Genomic DNA, 19,448 nt, shown 5'->3' with positions numbered 1-19,448 from the left:
GCATTTGCCTAGGGCGGCATTTTTCAGGGGGGGCAGCACTGCCCCTCGGAAGAAGGGATGGAAGAAGGGACACATGTGGCATGGGGACCAGGTGGGATCCGAGAAAGGTTGCGGATTGCTTGATGGTGTATGCAAAGCCCGATTCACTTTACCAAGGATGTCTGGAGCTGTGAAGGTGAGTGTTTTTCTCTCTCTCAGCATGGGGGGGGGTGTTAGTGGAAGGCTCTCTCAGGTGGGGGATGGGCGGGGGGGGGGGGTTGGTCAATGTCAGGCTCCCTCCATGGGGGAGTGCCCAATTTTTGTTTTGCCTAGAGCAGCACAAAACCTAAATCCACCACTGGTTCTGACAGCTCCTCTGCAGACAGTGAGAATAATCGGCACCCCTGGGGTTGGGGGGAGCTTGTGACCCGCTCCCCTATGAAGTGTCCATGCTATGCAACTTGAACAGAGGAGTAATGGCACCACTCCCCCTGTTTGCAAACAAAGCCCATTTCACAGCCAGCTATGGAAGAGCAAGGAGGTGCAGAGGAGCTCAGGTTAGGTGAGGGAGGCGTGGGACGCCTTTTGCAGAGACACTGATTTTTTCGTTACTTTGTTTCTGTAGGAGGGGTAAAATAGGGGATAACAGGGGCATGGTTAAGGGGCTCCAAACCCTCACCAAAGCACCCGCAGGTTCTCTGGAGCTCTTTCCTGGCTTGGGGCACACAACACATCCGGACAAGGGCTGGGGAGTGGATTTCTCGGAGGGGGAGCTGTACTGGTGAGGGGGATGGGGGGTTACTGGCTGGGGGTACATCTGTATTGAAGGGATCTGTATGGGTGAGAAGGGGGAACTCTATTTGGAGGAAGGGGAATCTATGCTGTGGAAATCAGTACTGAGTGGGGATTTGTACTGGGGGACGAGAATCTGTATTTGGAGTGGGGGATCGGTTCTGGGGGGGAACTTTACTGGAGGGCAGAGAGCTGTATTGAAAATTGAGATCTTTATTAAGGGAAATCTGCCCTGGGGAGGAGATCTGTACCTGATGGTAGGGGGAGCTGGACCGATGGGGAGATATGTACTAAGGAGGTCAGTTGTAGTAGGAGCAATCTGTACTGGGACATTGGCTAGTGGGAGGGGGAGATTTGTACTGGGGGGGGAATTTGTCTTGGGGGGGGGAGGTCATTTTTTTGTTGTACTTGTGTACATATACAGTATCTCCCAGAAGTGAATCCGCCCCTCCCCCGGACTGTATACAATATATATATATGTATATACAGTATCTCCCAGAAGTGAGTCCCCCCTCCCCTGAACTGTATACAATGTGTGTATATATATATATGTAGTATCTCCCAGAAGTGCCCCCCCTCACATTAGTGTAAATATTTGATTCTCTCTTTCATGTGACAACACTGAAGAAATGACACTTTGCTACAATGTGACGTAGTCAGTGTACAGCTTGTATAACATGGAAATTTGCTGTCCCCTCAAAATAACTCAACACACCGCCATTAATGTCTAACCCGCTGGCAACAAAAGTGACTCCATCCCTAAGTGACAAGGTCCAAATTGAGCCCAATTAACTATTTTCCCTCCCCGGTGTCATGTGACTTGTTGGTGTTACAAGGTCTCAGGTGTGAATGGGGAGCGGGGGGGTTACATTTGATGTTATCGCCCTCACTCTCTCATACTGGTCACTGGAAGTTCAACATGGCACCTCATGGCAAAGAACTTTCTGAGGATCTGAAAAAAATGTCTAAAAGCGGTTTAGACATTAATGGCTGTGTGTTGAGTTATTTTGAGGAGGCAGCAAATTTCCATGTTTCAAAATTTTGGCTCAAGTTAGCTCTTAATAATAATTTTCACTTTTTATTTTTTTTTTTTTTTCACATAAGCGCAGTATTTACATTTTTATGTTAATGTGATTGGTTAAACCGAGAAATATGTAATGCCTCCCCAATGAATGTTCAATTGGATTCACATCTGATTGAAAATAGCACCACGCGCATTGCAATCCCCAAATCACTTTCCTTGTAGTCCCAGAATTCCCTCTTTCCGCCCTGATGGCCGCACTTTATCAGCTGATCCCCAGCTTCCAGAAATCACATTGTATCCATCAAGATAAATACATGTGTCCGTATTATATCTAATACGGGTAGCACAGCGGTTAAATGGTTAGCACTTCCCCCTGGCAGTACTCGGGTCATTGGTTTGAATCCCAACCATAGCACCACCTGCCCGTAGTTTGCATGTTCTCCCTGTACCTGCATGGGTTTCTCCGGGTATTGAGAACTGTTCGTTGAAGAACTGGGATGCTGGAGCCTCCTAGGGCCGAACTCTTGTCATACAATGGTCCTCATGGCCAAAGTCTACAAACACTGGGCTCCCCAAAATTTTCTCAACCTCCAATCTAAGGCCCCAACCTGACCTCCAACCTCCAGTCCAAGGCCCCAACCTGGCCTCCAACTTCCAGTCCAAGACCCCAACCTGACCTCCAACCTTCAATCCAAGGCTTCAACCTGAACTCCAGTCCAAGGCATGGGGTAGCACAGTGGTTAAATGGTTAGCACTTCCACCTGGCAGTACTCGGGTCATTGGTTTGTATCCCAACCATGGCACCACCTGCCTGTAGTTTGCATGTTCTCCCTGTACCTGCATGGGTTTCCTCCAGGTACTCTGGTTTCCTCCCACACTCCAAAGACATGCTGGTAAGTTAATTAGTTCCTGTCTAAATTGTCCCTAGTATATATATGAATGTGAGTTAGGGACCTTAGATTGTACACCCCTCGGGGGCGGGGACTGAGGTGAATGTACAATATATATGTAAAGCACTGCTTAAATTGACGGTGCTGTATAAGTACCTGAAATAATAAATAATAATAATAATATCCTTCAACAAACACTTTTGCTGGTAATTGGAACTGTTGTATTTTGTTTTTATTATCTGCCCTAAACACTCTGTTATTTCCGGTTGTCCCCAGGAAGTCTTGTTAAAGCGAGCGGCGGATCTGGTGGAAGCCTTGTACGGGGTGCCGCACAATAACCAGGTAACTCATTATACAGCCATGACACTCATTAGCCTTCTAGTCTTTAACCCCTTCAAGTCCCGACTTTCCCCCCCCCCCCCCTTCCTGTCCAGGCCAATTTTTAGCTTTCAGTGTTATGACACTTTGAATGACAATTGCGCGGTCATGCGACACTGTACCCATATGAATTTTTTAGAATTATTTTGAGACAGATAAAACTTTATTTTGGCGGCATTTATTCACCGCTGGGATTTTAATTTTTTTGCTATAATTGAAAAAATCCAAAAATTTTGAAAAAAATTGTGTTTTTCTTATAAAATTTTGCAAATAAATAATCTTTCTTCATAAATCTTGGCCAAAAGTTATTTGTCTATCTTTTTAGTAAATAACAAAAAATAACCCAAATTAGTTTATAACCAAAAATTATAATTTTTCAATTTTTTTGTTTTTAATATTTTTATTTTATTTTTTATAATATTATTTATGTTTTTTTTTTTCTTGTTCAAATATTTTATTGGCATTTTAACAGGGAGGAAAAGAAAGGACATTGATAATAGACATTTTCCAGACATAAAATCGTAGAAATTGGCATCAATGACAATAATGTCTTTACAAAGAAGGGGAAAGGAGGGGAATGGTAGTATAACGGTATGACATTCAGGGGCGGACTGACCATTTGGAAACTCGGCACTGCCCGAGGGCCCGGGGTCAGTAGGGGCCCCATGAGATGCCCCTGGTACCTTTTTCATAGGCTTTTTTGAGTTTGGGCAAGGACACAGGGGCCCCATGATCCCCTATTGCCTGGGGGCCCCATGAGTTGTCAGTCTGCCCCTGCTGGCAAGCACAACGGCGGGGTGACATTGGGTGGAAGGATAGGGGGTTTTACATGCATCCTGTGTGCTGAAATAACATTTCCTTTTAGACGTGTGTAGCATGCCCAGTGCCTACAATTGGTTAAAATTTCAACTGCCCACAAGGCTGTGCAATGACCACCAATTTCTGACTTGGAACATCAGGCCCAGTAGTTCCATCTTCTCCGCACATTCAGAAGACGGCGTACCCATCCTCAGTGCTTGCTTCCTGAGCTACATCTTCCTTGTTGGCTAGCACAACATTTCCCTTTCTTTCAACCAGTGAGTGGACATCAAGTACCCTGTATCCTGACCTGTATCCTGACCTGTATCCTGACCTGTATCCTGACCTGTATCCTGACCTGTATCCTGACCTGTACCTGTATCCTGACCTGTATCCTGACCTGTATCCTGTATCCTGACCTGTATCCTGAACTGTATCCTGACCTGTATCCTGAACTGTATCCTGACCTGTATCCTGAACTGTATCCTGACCTGTATCTGTATCCTGACCTGTATCCTGACCTGTATCTGTATCCTGACCTGTATCTGTATCCTGACCTGTATCCTGAACTGTATCCTGTATCCTGAACTGTATCCTGTATCCTGAACTGTATCCTGACCTGTATCTGTATCCTGACCTGTATCTGTATCCTGACCTGTATCCTGACCTGTATCCTGAACTGTATCCTGACCTGTATCCTGAACTGTATCCTGACCTGTATCTGTATCCTGACCTGTATCCTGACCTGTATCCTGACCTGTATCTGTATCCTGACCTGTATCCTGACCTGTATCTGTATCCTGACCTGTATCTGTATCCTGACCTGTATCCTGACCTGTATCCTGAACTGTATCTGTATCCTGACCTGTATCCTGACCTGTATCTGTGTCCTGACCTGTATATGTATCCTGACCTGTATCTGTATCCTGACCTGTATCTGTATCCTGACCTGTATCTGTGTCCTGACCTGTATCTGTATCCTGACCTGTATCCTGACCTGTATCCTGTATCCTGACCTGTATCCTGTATCCTGACCTGTATATGTATCCTGACCTGTATCTGTATCCTGACCTGTATATGTATCCTGACCTGTATCTGTGTCCTGACCTGTATCTGTATCCTGACCTGTATCTGTATCCTGACCTGTATCCTGACCTGTATCTGTATCCTGACTTGTATCTGTATCCTGACCTGTATCCTGACCTGTATCTGTATCCTGACCTGTATCCTGACTGTATCTGTATCCTGACTTGTATCTGTATCCTGACCTGTATCTGTATCCTGACCTGTATCTGAGTCCTGACCTGTATCTGTGTCCTGACCTGTATCTGTGTCCTGACCTGTATCCTGACCTGTATCTGAGTCCTGACCTGTATCTGAGTCCCGACCTGTATCTGTGTCCCGACCTGTATCTGTGTCCCGACCTGTATCTGTGTCCTGACCTGTATCTGTGTCCTGACCTGTATCTGTGTCCTGACCTGTATCCTGTATCCTGACCTGTATCCTGTATCCTGACCTGTATCCTGTATCCTGACCTGTATCCTGTATCCTGACCTGTATCCTGACCTGTATCTGTATCCTGACCTGTATCTGTATCCTGACTTGTATCTGTATCCTGACCTGTATCTGTATCCTGACCTGTATCCTGACCTGTATCTGTATCCTGACTTGTATCTGTATCCTGACCTGTATCTGTATCCTGACCTGTATCTGTGTCCTGACCTGTATCCTGACCTGTATCCTGTATCCTGACCTGTATCTGTATCCTGACCTGTATCCTGTATCCTGACCTGTATCCTGTATCCTGACCTGTATCTGTATCCTGACCTGTATCCTGACCTGTATCTGTATCCTGACCTGTATCCTGACCTGTATCCTGTATCCTGACCTGTATCCTGACCTGTATCTGTATCCTGACTTGTATCTGTATCCTGACCTGTATATGTATCCTGACCTGTATCTGTATCCTGACCTGTATCTGTATCCTGACCTGTATCTGTATCCTGACCTGTATCTGTATTCTGACCTGTATCTGTATCCTGACCTGTATCTGTATCCTGACCTGTATCTGAGTCCTGACCTGTATCTGAGTCCTGACCTGTATCTGTGTCCTGACCTGTATCCTGACCTGTATCTGAGTCCTGACCTGTATCTGAGTCCTGACCTGTATCTGAGTCCTGACCTGTATCTGAGTCCTGACCTGTATCTGAGTCCTGACCTGTATCTGAGTCCTGACCTGTATCTGAGTCCCGACCTGTATCTGTGCCCTGACCTGTATCTGTGTCCTGACCTGTATCCTGACCTGTATCTGTATCCTGACCTGTATCCTGTATCCTGACCTGTATCTGTATCCTGACCTGTATCTGTATCCTGACCTGTATCCTGACCTGTATCTGTATCCTGACCTGTATCTGTGTCCTGACCTGTATCCTGTATCCTGACCTGTATCCTGTATCCTGACTTGTATCCTGTATCCTGACCTGTATCTGTATCCTGACCTGTATTCTGACCTGTATCTGTATCCTGACCTGTATCTGTATCCTGACCTGTATCTGTATCCTGACCTGTATTCTGACCTGTATCCTGACCTGTATCTGTGTCCTGACCTGTATTCTGACCTGTATCCTGACCTGTATCTGAGTCCTGACCTATATCTGTGTCCTGACCTGTATCCTGACCTGTATCTGTATCCTGACCTCCATGTGGAATGTTTGCTGTAGATATTGGGTGGACAGCCAATCTCTCATCTTTATATCATGGGGCGAGTTTTTCTGAGTGAGAACTGAGCAGAAGTGATGCCACAGCTTGAAATCCCAGTGCAGCAAAGACAGAGTATACAGAACGTTGGGAGTGTGCTGGATCTCTGGCAGATCTATTTTTTGGGGTTTTTTGCCCTTATCAACAAAATGGATGTATAAAATGTAACATTGATATTTATTCTTTGCAACCAGTGAAACCCATTTGTCGTTGTGATTGTTCTCATCCCAGCAGGATATTATATTAAAAAGAGCAGCAGATATCGCCGAAGCCTTGTACAGCGTCCCTCGCAACTCCAATCAGCTGTCATCGTTAACAACCAATCACCCGCACAGCGGCATGATGGGAGTCAACTCCTTTGGAAGCCAACTGGCCATCAATATCGCAGAGTCTTCGCAGGCCTCTGACCAAGGTAACGGCCATGGATTAGTGGATGGGTAGGATTTGGTGTAAATGTTTCATATCATTATTACTTGATCACTTACATCTGATTTAAGGGCTCGATCATACAGGTGACCCTTCTCCACCTACCTGCACAAGTAGATGCGAGCTGCTCGAGACTGTACACATGCCATGGAAAAAATGTTGGATTTGGCAGGTGGTACCACCACTGACCGTGACCCATTCAAGTGAATGGCACCGTGCTGTGGTTCAGCATTTTTAGGGTTCAATAAGAGGTAATAAGGTGACATATCGCCTCCCCACCACCTGTCAAAACCCTATGAAAGCTGATCCAATGTGGATCATTTTCAGAGTATTGGAAATGATAACCACAAGTCTTAAGAGTAGGGTTAAATTTTGGACTTAGGATCCAGGGTCAGGGTTGAGGCCATGGATTGGAGTTTGGGGGTCCGGGTGATGCCTTGAACTGGAGGTTTGGGGTCAGGTTGAGACTTTGGACTAGAGGTTGTGGGATTAGGTTGAGGATTTGGACTGGAGGTTGGGGGTCAGTTTGAGACCTTAGACTAATGTTTGAGGGGGGGGTCAGTTTGAGACCTTGAACTGGAGGTTGGGGGTCAGTTTGAGACCTTGGACTGGAGGTTGTGGGGTCAGGTTGATACCTTGAAATGGAGATTGAGGATCAGGTTGAGGCCTTGAACTGGAGGCTGGGGTCAGGTTGAGGCCTTGGACTGGAGGTTAGGGACCAGGTTGAGGCCTTGAACTGGAGGTTGGGGGTCAGGTTGAGGCCTTGTACAGATATTGGTGGTCAGGTTGAGACCTTGGGATTGATATTGGGGGTCAGGTTATTGTTATTATTGTTTCAGGTACTTATATAGTGCCATCAATTTACGCAGCACTTTACATATATATTGTACATTCACATCAGTCCCTAACCCTCAAGGGACGTACAATCTAAGGTCCCTAACTCACATTCATACATATACATACTAGGGCCAATTTTTAGACAGGATCTAATTAACCTACCAGCATGTCTTTGGAGTGTGGGAGGAAACCGGAGTACACGGAGGAAACCCACATAGTCACAGGGAGAACATGCAAACTCCAGGCAGGTGGTGCTTTGGTTGGGATTCAGACCAATGACCCCTAGTACTGCCAGGCAGAAGTGCTAACCATTTAGCCACTGTGCTGCCCCATACCTTGGACTGGAGTTCAGGTTGAAGCCTTGGACTGGAGGTTGCAAGTCAGGCTGGGACCTTAGATTGGAGGTTGGGGGTCAGGTTGAGGACTTGGACTGGAGGTTGGGGGTCAGGTAGTGGCCTTGGACTAGAGGTTGCAGGTCATGTTGAGGCAATGGACTGGAGGTTGGGTTTTTTTAACCCTCCACACATTGTAGACATTGTAGCTTGAAACAATATCGTGGCTAATGCTAATATATTGAGTCAGATCTGTGCCTTCCCTTAACACCCTGACCTTATATTTCCATCTCTTCTATCCCAGGTTACTCCAGGAACACAAGCAGCGTCTCTCCGCGGGGGTATGTCCCCAGCTCCACCCCTCAGCAGTCTAATTACAACACCATCACTTCAAGTATGAACGGCTACGCGGGGGCAGGGATGACCAGCCTTGGAGTACCAGCATCACCAAGCTTCCTTAATGGTTCCACTGCCAACTCTCCATATGCAAGTGAGTGCCCACCCCCTATCTTCGGAGCTTCAAGGCTCCAGCCAGGCTCACGTCCTTCTTTGCTACTAAAATCGTTTACAGCCCTGAGCACTAACCATAACTTTAACCCCTGACCTAACACCTGACTTATAAACCTCTAACCCTGTCTTTTGGTTAATGAGCACATTTTGAACCTTAACTGGAAGTGATCGTTTCCGTCTGCATACTTGGGACTTTATCCATGTTCCTTGGCAGAATAATATTCAGCTGGGGGCAATGGCAGGTGCTCTTGGCTAGAGAATGGCTCTTAGGTTGGGGGTTCAGGTTGAGGCCTTGGACTAGAGGGTGGGAGTCAAGTTGAGGCCTTGGACCAGAGGTTGGGAGTCAGGTTGAGGCCTTGGACCAGAGGTTGGGAGTCAAGTTGAGGTCTTGGACCAGAGGTTGGGAGTCAGGTTGAGGCCTTGGACCAGAGGTTGGGAGTCAGGTTGAGACCTTGGACCAGAGGTTGGGAGTCAGGTTGAGACCTTGGACCAGAGGTTGGGAGTCAGGTTGAGACCTTAAACTAGAGGTTGGGAGTCAAGTTGAGGCCTTGGACCAGAGGTTGGGAGTCAAGTTGAGGCCTTGGACCAGAGGTTGGGAGTCAAGTTGAGGCCTTGGACTAGAGGTTGGGAGTCAAGTTGATGCCTTTGACGGGTCGAGGTCTTGGACTTGGTCAGTCTTTAAAAGTATCATCTCATTAAATCTGCAAATTTATCATAGATACACATTTGATTCAGTTGCGGTATTGCATGTATGTGTTCAATGCTTACAATCAAACTAAATTCTCACTGAAGGTTTCAGTGTAGGTGGAGTATGGTGAGCTGAGTAAGCTGCTTGCATTGCATATCTCTTTTGGGATGCCAACAGTGAACCCCTCTTCCTTCATCCCACCCAGCCTGGCTTTTTTGCCCACCCCAAAGGAGGTTTAACTGTTCCCACCCATCCTCAAGGGTGTTCCAATCCCTCACATTACATTTTCCATAGCATAAATCACATTTCAAACCAGAGGGATGGTGGGACCCCTTTTTAATGGCCAAGACAGGTGTGAACCATTGGAAACCCACCAGTGGAGTCTCTGAGATAGAAGGGGAGACCCTTTCTTTCTGTCATGTTCTCTTTCAGCAGTCACCAGTGCCAGTGTATAGTGCATGCTGGGAAAGATTTGCTATCAAGTTGTGTCATTTAGAAGGCAGAAAAAAAAAGCAAAGTTTCTGCCAATAAAAGGGACGTTTGTGATATCGATCATTTCGTAAAAGATATAACAGCACATACAGGATACAAAACACTGACACTCTTCTGCAGATTTGTTACATTGTATTTAAAAAGTATATAAATCCATATATGGCCAAGGTACCAGGACAAAACAGTGGTGGCGTTCCCCATAGAGCGCAAATGTATGCAGACCAGGGCGGACTTACCATTTGGAAACTCGGGCACTGCCCGAGGGCCCAGGGTCAGTAGGGGCCCCATGAGATGCCCCTGGTACCTTTTTCATAGGCTTTTTTGAGTTTGGGCAAGGACACAGGGGCCCCATGATCCCCTATTGCTCGGGGGCCCCATGAGTTGTCAGTCCGCCCCTGATACAGACAATCCCACGTACGATATACTGTGTGTGAACTTACACCTGTGGATACTTTGAATCATTTTTCGTTGCTTTTAACCACTTGCCCACTGGAGGAATTTTTACAATTTTTCACACACAGCATTTTTTTGCTAGAAAATTACTTTAAACCCTCAAATAATTATACATGTTCTGAAAGCAGAGGCCCTGTAGAATAAAATATAGGCCGTTGTAGGTATTTATGTATGCTGCAAGATATTTGAGCAGCTGTTTATCAAACGTATACTTTCAGGAAAGAAAAATACATTAATATGAATTTTAGTGCACGATATAATACCCGATTTTTTTGTAAAATATGAAATAAAATAAAAAGAACGTTCGACCAATAGAGAAGATAGCCAAACACTATAGGCTACCAACATTCAACCAGAAGAGGAAATAATGAAAGTAGAACCTCTGCACTGTAAACTAAGGGATGTGTTCATAAAAAAAATCAGAGCTCTTCATCCTGTGAAACTGCATGTACCTTTGTTTTGGGCGAAGGGGGGCAAAAACAAATGTCATTAGGCTATTTTCTCTCCAGTTTGAATGTTTTCCATTTATAAGAATTGAGTTAATCAGGAAAATACAGCATTATGACCACTAGATGGAGCTGATTGCCGTAGGAAATAAGTATTTAAAGTGGAGTTCCACTCATCCTGTCAAAAAAATAAAGGTCAGCAGCTACAAAAACTGTAGCTGCTGACTTTTAAAAAACAGCCACTTACCTGTCCCTCGGTTTCGTGGTGTGTCCCCCGCAGCCCGTTTCACCAGCCGTCCTGAATTCCAGGAGGCCGGAATCTTCAGTGTGGGCACCCGGCTGTGCAGCTTCACAGCCGGGTACCCACTGTGCATGTGCAAGTAGCGCTGCGCTTCCTGAATGGTCCTGTAGTTTATTGGGACCTGTCACGTGTCCCAAAAGACTACAGGGAGGGAGGACAACTTCCGTTCCGATCGCCCTAGGCGATCGGACCGGAAGTGGGAGCGGGTACCTGTCAAATTCGGGTACCCGCTCCCCCCCACCCCCCAAAGGTGCCAATCCTTAATGGGGAGCGGGGGAGCAGTCCTTAAAGCCGAACTTCCCCTTTTGGGTGGAGCTCCGCTTTAAGTGTAATGAAACTGCTACTGCAGAGAGTAAACTGCTATAAAGAACTGATACAATGTTGCAGAGATGAAACTTTGTGCAACATTGGATTAGCCACTTGAGATCCAGCAGGTTTTACCCCCTTCAAGGTCAGGCCATTTTTTTTGCTATTCAGCACTGCGCTACTTTAACTGGGAATGTAATGCAGTAGCTGAGCTTCTGGTGGAATATTATTATAATATACTGTTTGGCTGTTTTCTGTATTGCTCGAATGTTCTTTACCTCTTCTGGTTGATTGTTCTTACGTTGCATCTAACTGGATTTGTGGCCTCCCCGTCACAAGTTTTACACTGTGCTGCTGGGAAAAGCACTTGCCGCGTCACCCTGTGTAGGTAATTCAGTAAACTCAGATGGCCTTTGGCCCAGGCCTGTCCCGTGCCCTCTGAGTTTCCGGCTTCACCTACACAGGGTGAGCGGGGAAGCCCTTTTCCCTAGCGGCACACTCTCTGCTCAGCCCCCAGTACAATATCTCCCAGCCCTGCTCAGCTCAGCTCAACCGTGCACATGCTCACAAGGTGGGGGTAGGCAGGACACATTCTGAGCTGCTGAGTTAAAGCAGTGGGTATGTATGTGAATCTGGAAGCCAGAGGGACCACCCACCTCGGTTGGGGCCCAGGCCAGGTCATTTGACTTTCCTCTTTTACATATAAGCCTACTGCCTTCACCATCTTGGCATGTGGTGGGAGTATCTTGGAGCGTGGTGGAAGAGTTGGGTGGGAGCGTGGTGGAAGAGTTGGGTGGGGGGCGGTAGTAGGGGGGGGCAGGTCAACGTTTGCATCAGGGCCCACAAGCTTCAAGCTACACCTTTGTAGCATGGTCTCCTCAATCCAATCAAATCATGATGATGGCAGATGTTCATTGTCCAAGAACATGATGGTTGGTGTGGAAGTTATGGATCTACCCTGTTCTAAATACAGGCGTCTAGCAACATTTTATGCAGCAGGTAAAGAGGCATGAAAGAGACCATCTACATCAAACAGGAACAACCATCATTGAACAGAAGTGGGACACCACCCATCTTCCACAAATATTGCCATGTTAACATCTCTACCCCTTTGAATTGAAAATAATTCATACCTTCAGCCATGTGATTCGGAGAATTAACACTTATGCAAACCACATCTTTGACTTTGCCCGTCCTGTTCTTGTAACATCAACATCTGTCTTGACAAGTTCCATGGTGATTGGATTAAGGTGTCTGTGCTCCCTGTGTGGATTTAAATGCTGGGGAATCTTACTGAATCTCATTAGAACTGAAGAAGTGGCTTGGAGAAGCTACAAGACATCTTCAACATTACAGAACAAGTTTAGTTGAATGTAGCTAACTACGTGTAATGAATCAGTTGGGTGGCCAGGAAAAAGGGTGTCACTGGAGTAAGCAGTGGAGTGCCAGAAAACAGGAACAGATGTGTCACAATGGCAGCACTTCTCCATCATTTATTGACATACACATTAAAGCCGGAGAAGATCTCTTTCACCCGAAACAGCATTTTGGATAACGGTTTGGTCTGGTGTTTTGCCGTAGAGGAGCAGAAGACCTGGTGATTAGACAATTTTTACTATATACAGTTCATAGCGCCATCTTTTTTTTGACTGATGCTAAACATATTGTGGTAATATCCACAGATAACGTTTGTTCTCCTGGTCTATGTACGTTGAATAAGAAACAACTTTAATTTCTGTGTTCCTGTCTTAGTTATGCCCGCGAGTCCCCCACTCGGAGCTTCTTCCATCACTCTCCCGTCCAGCGTCAATTCCGGTACCCCCACTGGCGTCTTCTCCTTCTCACCAGTTAATATGATCTCCGCTGTCAAACAGAAGAGCGCCTTTGCCCCCGTGGTGCGACCCCAGAACTCTCCTCCACCCACCTGCACCAGCACTAGTGCGAACAGTCTACAAGGTAAACAAGCCTGGCTGCCATTTTTGGGGAGGACAGAAAAAAATATCAGCAACATTGTTGCTGTTGTGTTTTGTGTGCAAATTACAAATGAAAGCAGATTCAGCTGCCTGGTGGGTCCATCACCATTAATTTGCTGTGAAAGAATAACTTCAGCCAAATTATCTTTTCTAGTTTGTTATATAGTAGGGAAGGGTTACAGTTTCTGTCAGGCTTTTTACTGTGGTCTGGGGATATTTGCACTCACTTCCTGCTGTGTCAGTTGGACAGGAAGTGGAGAGAATCTCCCCAACAGAGACCCAAACAATAAGCTACAAAACGTTTCTAACCCTTTCTTCCCCATCAAAAATTGCTGGAGTTCTACTTCAGTCAGCTTTTATAAGGAAGGTTGACTTATTGGATAGTCTAGACTAGATCTGTGCACTTCCAGTTCTGGCAATTTTTTGATAATAGGTAGAATGTGTACCGTAAAATTGGAACACCCTTAAGATGGGCGGGAAAACTAACAACTCCTCGTTGGATGGACACAGAGCCATGGACTGTGGTAGAAAGATTCCTCCATTAGAATCTCCAAAGAGTATAAGAAGCCAACTGTAGACTTCAACTTGGGTGGAGACAGAGTCAGGAACTATGGTAGAGAGATCCCACCACTGGAAGTCCCAAAGAGTATAAGGAGCCGAATGAACACTTGAAGGTGGGTAGGGATAGAGCCAGGAACTAAGGTAGAGATGTTTCACCACTGGAAACCCCAAAGAGTATAAGAAGCCAACCATAGACTCCAAAGGGAGTTGAGATAGAGTATACGTGAGCCGAACACAGACTTGAAGGTGGTGGGTAGGGATAGAGCCAGGAACCATGGTAGAGAGACCCCACCACTGGAAGCCCCAAAGATTATACAAAGTCAACTGTAGACTCGAAGGTGGGTGGAGAGGGACTCGGGAACTATGGTAGAAAGATGCCATCATTAGAAGCCCCTAAGAGTATAGGAAGCCAACCGTAGACTCGAGGGTGGGTGGAGATAGAGCCAGGAACTATGGTAGAGAGATTCCACCACTGGAAACCCCAAAGAGTGTAAGAAGCCAACTGTAGATTCCAAAGGGAGCCAAGATAGAGCCAAGAACTTTGGTAGAGAGGTTCCACCACTATAATCTTCAAAGAGTATAACAAGCAAACCATAAAACTTGGAGGTGGGTAGAGACAGACCCAGAACTATAGCAGAGAGGTCTGACCACTGGGAAAGCCAAAGAGTACAAGAAGCCAACCAAAGAATCCACCAACTAGACTTCACCTACAGTTGAAATATAACTTTACGGTGGACTGTAGAATGAGCTACCAATACAGGGAAATTCAGACTTTTGTTTATGTTAAACCCCATCTATTTAATGCCAAAAAACAGAGAGGGAAAACTGCCGCTCCTTAGCCCTGAGTCCACCTGCCCATGGATGGGGGATGGTTGCGTGGAGCTCATCCCAGCTCCCTACATCTCTAAAGAAAGTAGACTGACCACCCTCTAATGACATCTGCTTGAATGGGTCTGGGCAAACCTTCTGTATTCCTTGTCTGGAAAATAAAGTTCTTTCAAGCTGATATCATTAGAGCTTGGTCACCTTTGACACCTATTACTAAGGTCTGAGAGCAGTATACACAGACTTCAATAGAGTCCGATTTTATTAATATATTATCATTTATGTAGGTTTTATATCTAGACAAAGTGTATGGGAAGCATCTGTGCATTTTCTTTTATTTTCTAGAGTGAAAAAGGTCAACTTTGGGAAACACAACGACACGAAGACACGATGCTTGTGTTTGATTATCAGCCGAGAAATTACAGAATTATATTTATTTATAGCTTGCTGTAATATGAGCATTGTGCGGGTTTATTTATAACTCCCTTTGGGCACTGTGGAGCTTTTTCCCAACATAGCTGGAAGTTGGCTCAGCTATTCCCTGTCCTAACGTAATCAACAGAAATATGATGGCTCTCAACTAATTTGACCTAATTAGACTCTGTCAAATGTATTTAAAGTGAACCAATCAGGAATGGGCTTTGGGACGAATCTGAATTTCCACACTTTTTAGAATAGGGCAGCCCTACTTTTCAGGAATGGCTGTGTGTGCTGATGTTCATATTGTATTCTCTCCTTGTCAGAGTAGACATGGCAGCCCAATGTCTTGCTGTAAGTCCCCCATAGAGGCTGTCCTGTCTAAGTTCTGAGATCAGGGTTGACGCTCAGTCATTGTGCTAAATGATTGGAAGCTGTCTGCTTTGTTAAGTGACCGTAGGTTGTCTTTTGAGATTTATTGCTGAATAATTTTGGATGGGATGCAGGGAGCTGTGGAAACCCTTCACTTTGCTTACACCTCTTGCAAAAGTCACTCTAGTAGAAGCCAAGGGAATATCCCAGTCCCAGTGTCCCAGAAATGTCCCCGTTTAAGCATCCATTGGCCCTTGTGCAGGAAAACTGCACACAGTCACTAGGATCCTAGACTTGGGTCTGTACTCACAATGTCCCTGGATAGTTGAATGCCTGCTTGCAATATCAGCCAGACATTTACTCTCCAGACCAGATTCCCAGTGAAATCCCTTGATGAATTCCAAAGCTTATCAGAAAAAAATAGGCCCCCCGGCTCATAGTTGGGACCTCGATGAGCACATTTAAACTTCACCTGGGATCTTCTCCTCCTGGACCTGGACAAGAACAGGGCTGCCCCAGACCCCATGCTATTTATGTACTCCCCAGCCACCTGCTGGACACCTCCCCAAGGATTGACTGCAACAACCTAAATATTTAGGCTGCGGATTTGCCTTTTCCAAGCCACTACATCCTAGAATCTTCCAGCAGGCAGGGGAAAAATGATCAAACCTGCAGCCCATGATGTCCACAACAGCCCAATGCTATCACAAGTAGACATGTGTGGTTTGTTTCATTACGTATCAAATTTCAGACTAAATTTTTCTTATACGGAGATTCAGATGTATCTCAATTTCCAAATCACAATAGTAAAGAATTTCAGCGACTCAGAAACAAATTATAGCAGAACAAATTATTCAGATTTGAATATTAATTTAAATTCCAAATGGAAAAATATTGCAATAAATACAGTAAGGTATGAAAATGAAATAAGATGATGATTCCTACTTATGCTGCTGAATAGAATAGAATGGAATAGTATGTAATAAAATAGAATAGAATAAAACAGAATAAAATAGAAAATAATAGAATATAATTAAACTGAATAGAAAATAAAGGAATCGAATAGAATAAAAGAATAGACCAGAATAGAAAAGAATACAATAGAATAGAACATTAGGGAACACAATAGACTATAAAACAATAGAATAAAATAGAATAGAGTAAAATAGAATGAATTTAGCCATCTTACGAAATTCAAATTTTGAATCAATTTAAAAATAAAAAATATACAAAACGAATTCCGGAAACAAATCATTCTAACATAATTGACGATCCAAAATTATTAACTTAACGAACGAATCTGAAACAAAACAAAACAAAATGTTTCCATCGTGCATATCTCTAATCACAAGCTGCTCCACTGATTACAGAGAAGCCAAAAAAAACTAAATTTGCCTACTCATCAGAGTTACCTACCTAGGAGGGTGCTACATGAATATCACTTTTGGGTGAAGGGATCAAACACATACCTGTCTCTTGGAAACCATCTACCATTTTAAAGTTCCTTTCACTTTTCTTGATCACATGACCCCAGGTGTATTTTTCATGATACTATATATTTTCATACATCACTAATTCTTCATTTTCTCTTTAGCCATGGCTGGTTTGATAGTCCCACCAATGTAGAGCAAGTGACTAAGGACTCCAAGAAAACCTCTGCATCCCACAACTTCCTTCAAGAACAAGGACCTGTTGACCAGTACCTGATGACAACAAGGAAACGACTGAATTAAACAAAGACTGGTCTTATTTTCCAAAAGGTTCTCAATGTTCCATGGAGGGATCCATGAGACGTGGAAGATACCACTTACCCATTATCCCCTTTCCTTTTTAATGAAGGAGCATTCGGTAGAAGAGGACAACAGGTGCCTTTTCATTTCTTCTCTTAAGGACTAATGAACTTGTAGGACCAAACTTTTTCATGTATCGTACAGTGGACCATTTCCTACCAAACACAGCGAACTGGAAGCATCCCTTATGGATTATGTTGTTTATATGTCGACATGCACTGAGGATCCATTCCCATTCGATGAACTGGATTGAATGAGACCTTAGGAAGAAAGGCCTGAGTCTTGTGTCGGAGGGTTGGTGTGTCCATCGGGTCCATAAAAACACAAAGGAGATGTCTGGAATAATGCACAAAGAGCAAAACGCCTCTAGGACTTTCTTCTCATTCTCATGAATGTTCTTCCCACCGATAGGTGACCCCTTCCAGACACTAGCTTCAAACTCCACTGACAACTTTCATGGTGAAGGGTAGAAAACGGATTGTTTTGTACTGCACTTTCTATGAGTTTTTTTTTTTGGACATTTCAAACGTTATTCAAAGTTTTTTTTTATTTCTTCATTTTGTTTTCGATATAACTTATATGAAATTGTGCTTTTCAATGTCTGAGTGCTGGAACATCATTTGGTTGATGATTGAGGTTGTTCCTTACTCAAGGTCGCCAAGATTCTAAGAATTGCTTCCTGACTTTTGTAACGTGCACGATGAAGATTGTAGCATCTGCCAGGGCCAAGTGCATTGATTCTCTACATATTATTGGAGAATATTTTTTTTTCTAGTTACTGTCCTTTCTCTTTCATCCTTCGTCACAGTTCCCCATAATCGGAGCGTGAGCTTGTGGTGGTCCTGACCCCCCGAGGCCTTAGATGTAAGATGAGGGCCTAGGTTAGAGGCAACAATGTTGTGTGATATTAGGTACAGAAGGTAACAAGTGATAGACTCCTTCAGTGTTGATGTCATAATATTATTTATATCATATATTTATTCTTCAAGCATTAGACAGTTTTTGGAAGGTTGACGTTCAGGAGATTTCCCGTATGGAATCTATGTGTGCTTGTGTGTTCTTGACCCCTCATTTCTACTGTCTTGTGCTCACCAATTGTCTCCCTCATCTGGATCCAGAGGAACAATGTTCTCCTGATCCGGGAAATGTTACTTTTTTGTAATGACAAAAACAGACATGTATCTTGTTTTTGACCTATGTCTCCGTAGCACAACAATCTTGTATCCATAATCCAAATACATTACGGTAAGATGGAAAACTTACATTTACATCCTGGCATGTCTGACCCTCTATGGATTTTCCAAAAACTGCGTCTTCCATAATTATTGTTGATGCCCATTCAATTTAATTCTTGTTGGTTTGAACCAAAAATTCTACCCCAAATTCATATATTCATTCTCAGAATATTTCAGCATTTTTAAGAATCCATTCACACGTAATATTGGTTTTAGTTTTTGTGAATACCATGTAGAAAGAAAAAAAAAGAAGAGGGCATGGCCAGGGCTTGACATATCCAGACACCAAGCTTGGAAATGTTGGCTCTTGGGTGTGGATTTGAAATTGTTTTTTTTTTTTATTAAGGAGAACTGCGGCTTGGTTAAAAATTGATACAACATATATAATTGCTATAAAGCCATTTTGTAAGTTAATGTGATTAAAAAAATTACCTTTCCATTTCAATCTAGTCTTGCAATGATTTCCTATAGTGGCAAAAAAAAACAAAAACTAGAGAAAAAACTCAAGGTCTTCCATGTAGACAGGGCAGAGGTGAATAGTATCGTAATTTATTTATTTCAGGTACTTATATAGCGCCGTCAATATACACAGTGCTTTACACATACATACTGTACATTCACATCAGTCCCTAACCCTCAAGGGGTGTACAGTCGAAGGTCCCTAACTCACATTCATACATACACATACTAGGGCCAATTTAGACAGGATCCAATTAACCTACCGGCATGTCTTTGGAGTGTGGGAGGAAACCAGAGTACCCAGAGGAAACCCACGCAGGCACAGAGAGAACAAGCAAATTCCAGGCAGGTGGTGCCATGGTTGGGATTTGAACCAACGACCTGAGTACTGCCAGGCAGAAGTGCTA

General features: G+C 44.3%; 1 protein-coding gene across 4 annotated transcripts in view; it reads left to right on the top strand.

Moving 5' to 3' along the window:
- The window catches only part of LOC149436819 (transcription factor COE3-like), a 226,444-nt gene extending 207,417 nt beyond the window's left edge, over window positions 1–19,027 (top strand). For 2 of the 4 annotated variants that reach the window (XM_089661420.1, XM_089661419.1), the window contains exons 12-16: window positions 2,962–3,027; window positions 6,853–7,030; window positions 8,518–8,703; window positions 13,162–13,365; window positions 17,152–19,027. In XM_089661420.1, coding sequence (XP_089517546.1) covers window positions 2,962–3,027; window positions 6,853–7,030; window positions 8,518–8,703; window positions 13,162–13,365; window positions 17,152–17,183 — 666 coding nt within the window. In that variant the 3' untranslated portion in view covers window positions 17,184–19,027. Of the gene's footprint in view, window positions 1–2,961; window positions 3,028–6,849; window positions 7,031–8,517; window positions 8,704–13,161; window positions 13,366–17,151 lie in introns of all 4 variants that reach the window. The other 2 variants (XM_089661418.1, XM_089661417.1) reach the window with 1 other exon arrangement.
- The last annotated feature ends 421 nt before the right edge of the window (window positions 19,028–19,448 follow it).

This window comes from Staurois parvus, unplaced genomic scaffold (genome assembly GCF_062004578.1).
Source record: "Staurois parvus isolate SC_StPar_1 unplaced genomic scaffold, SC_StPar_1.0 ptg001335l, whole genome shotgun sequence".
Lineage (NCBI taxonomy): Eukaryota > Metazoa > Chordata > Amphibia > Anura > Ranidae > Staurois > Staurois parvus.
The sequence above is the reverse complement of the archived record's forward strand: the minus strand, read 5'-3'. Positions and strand labels throughout refer to the sequence as shown.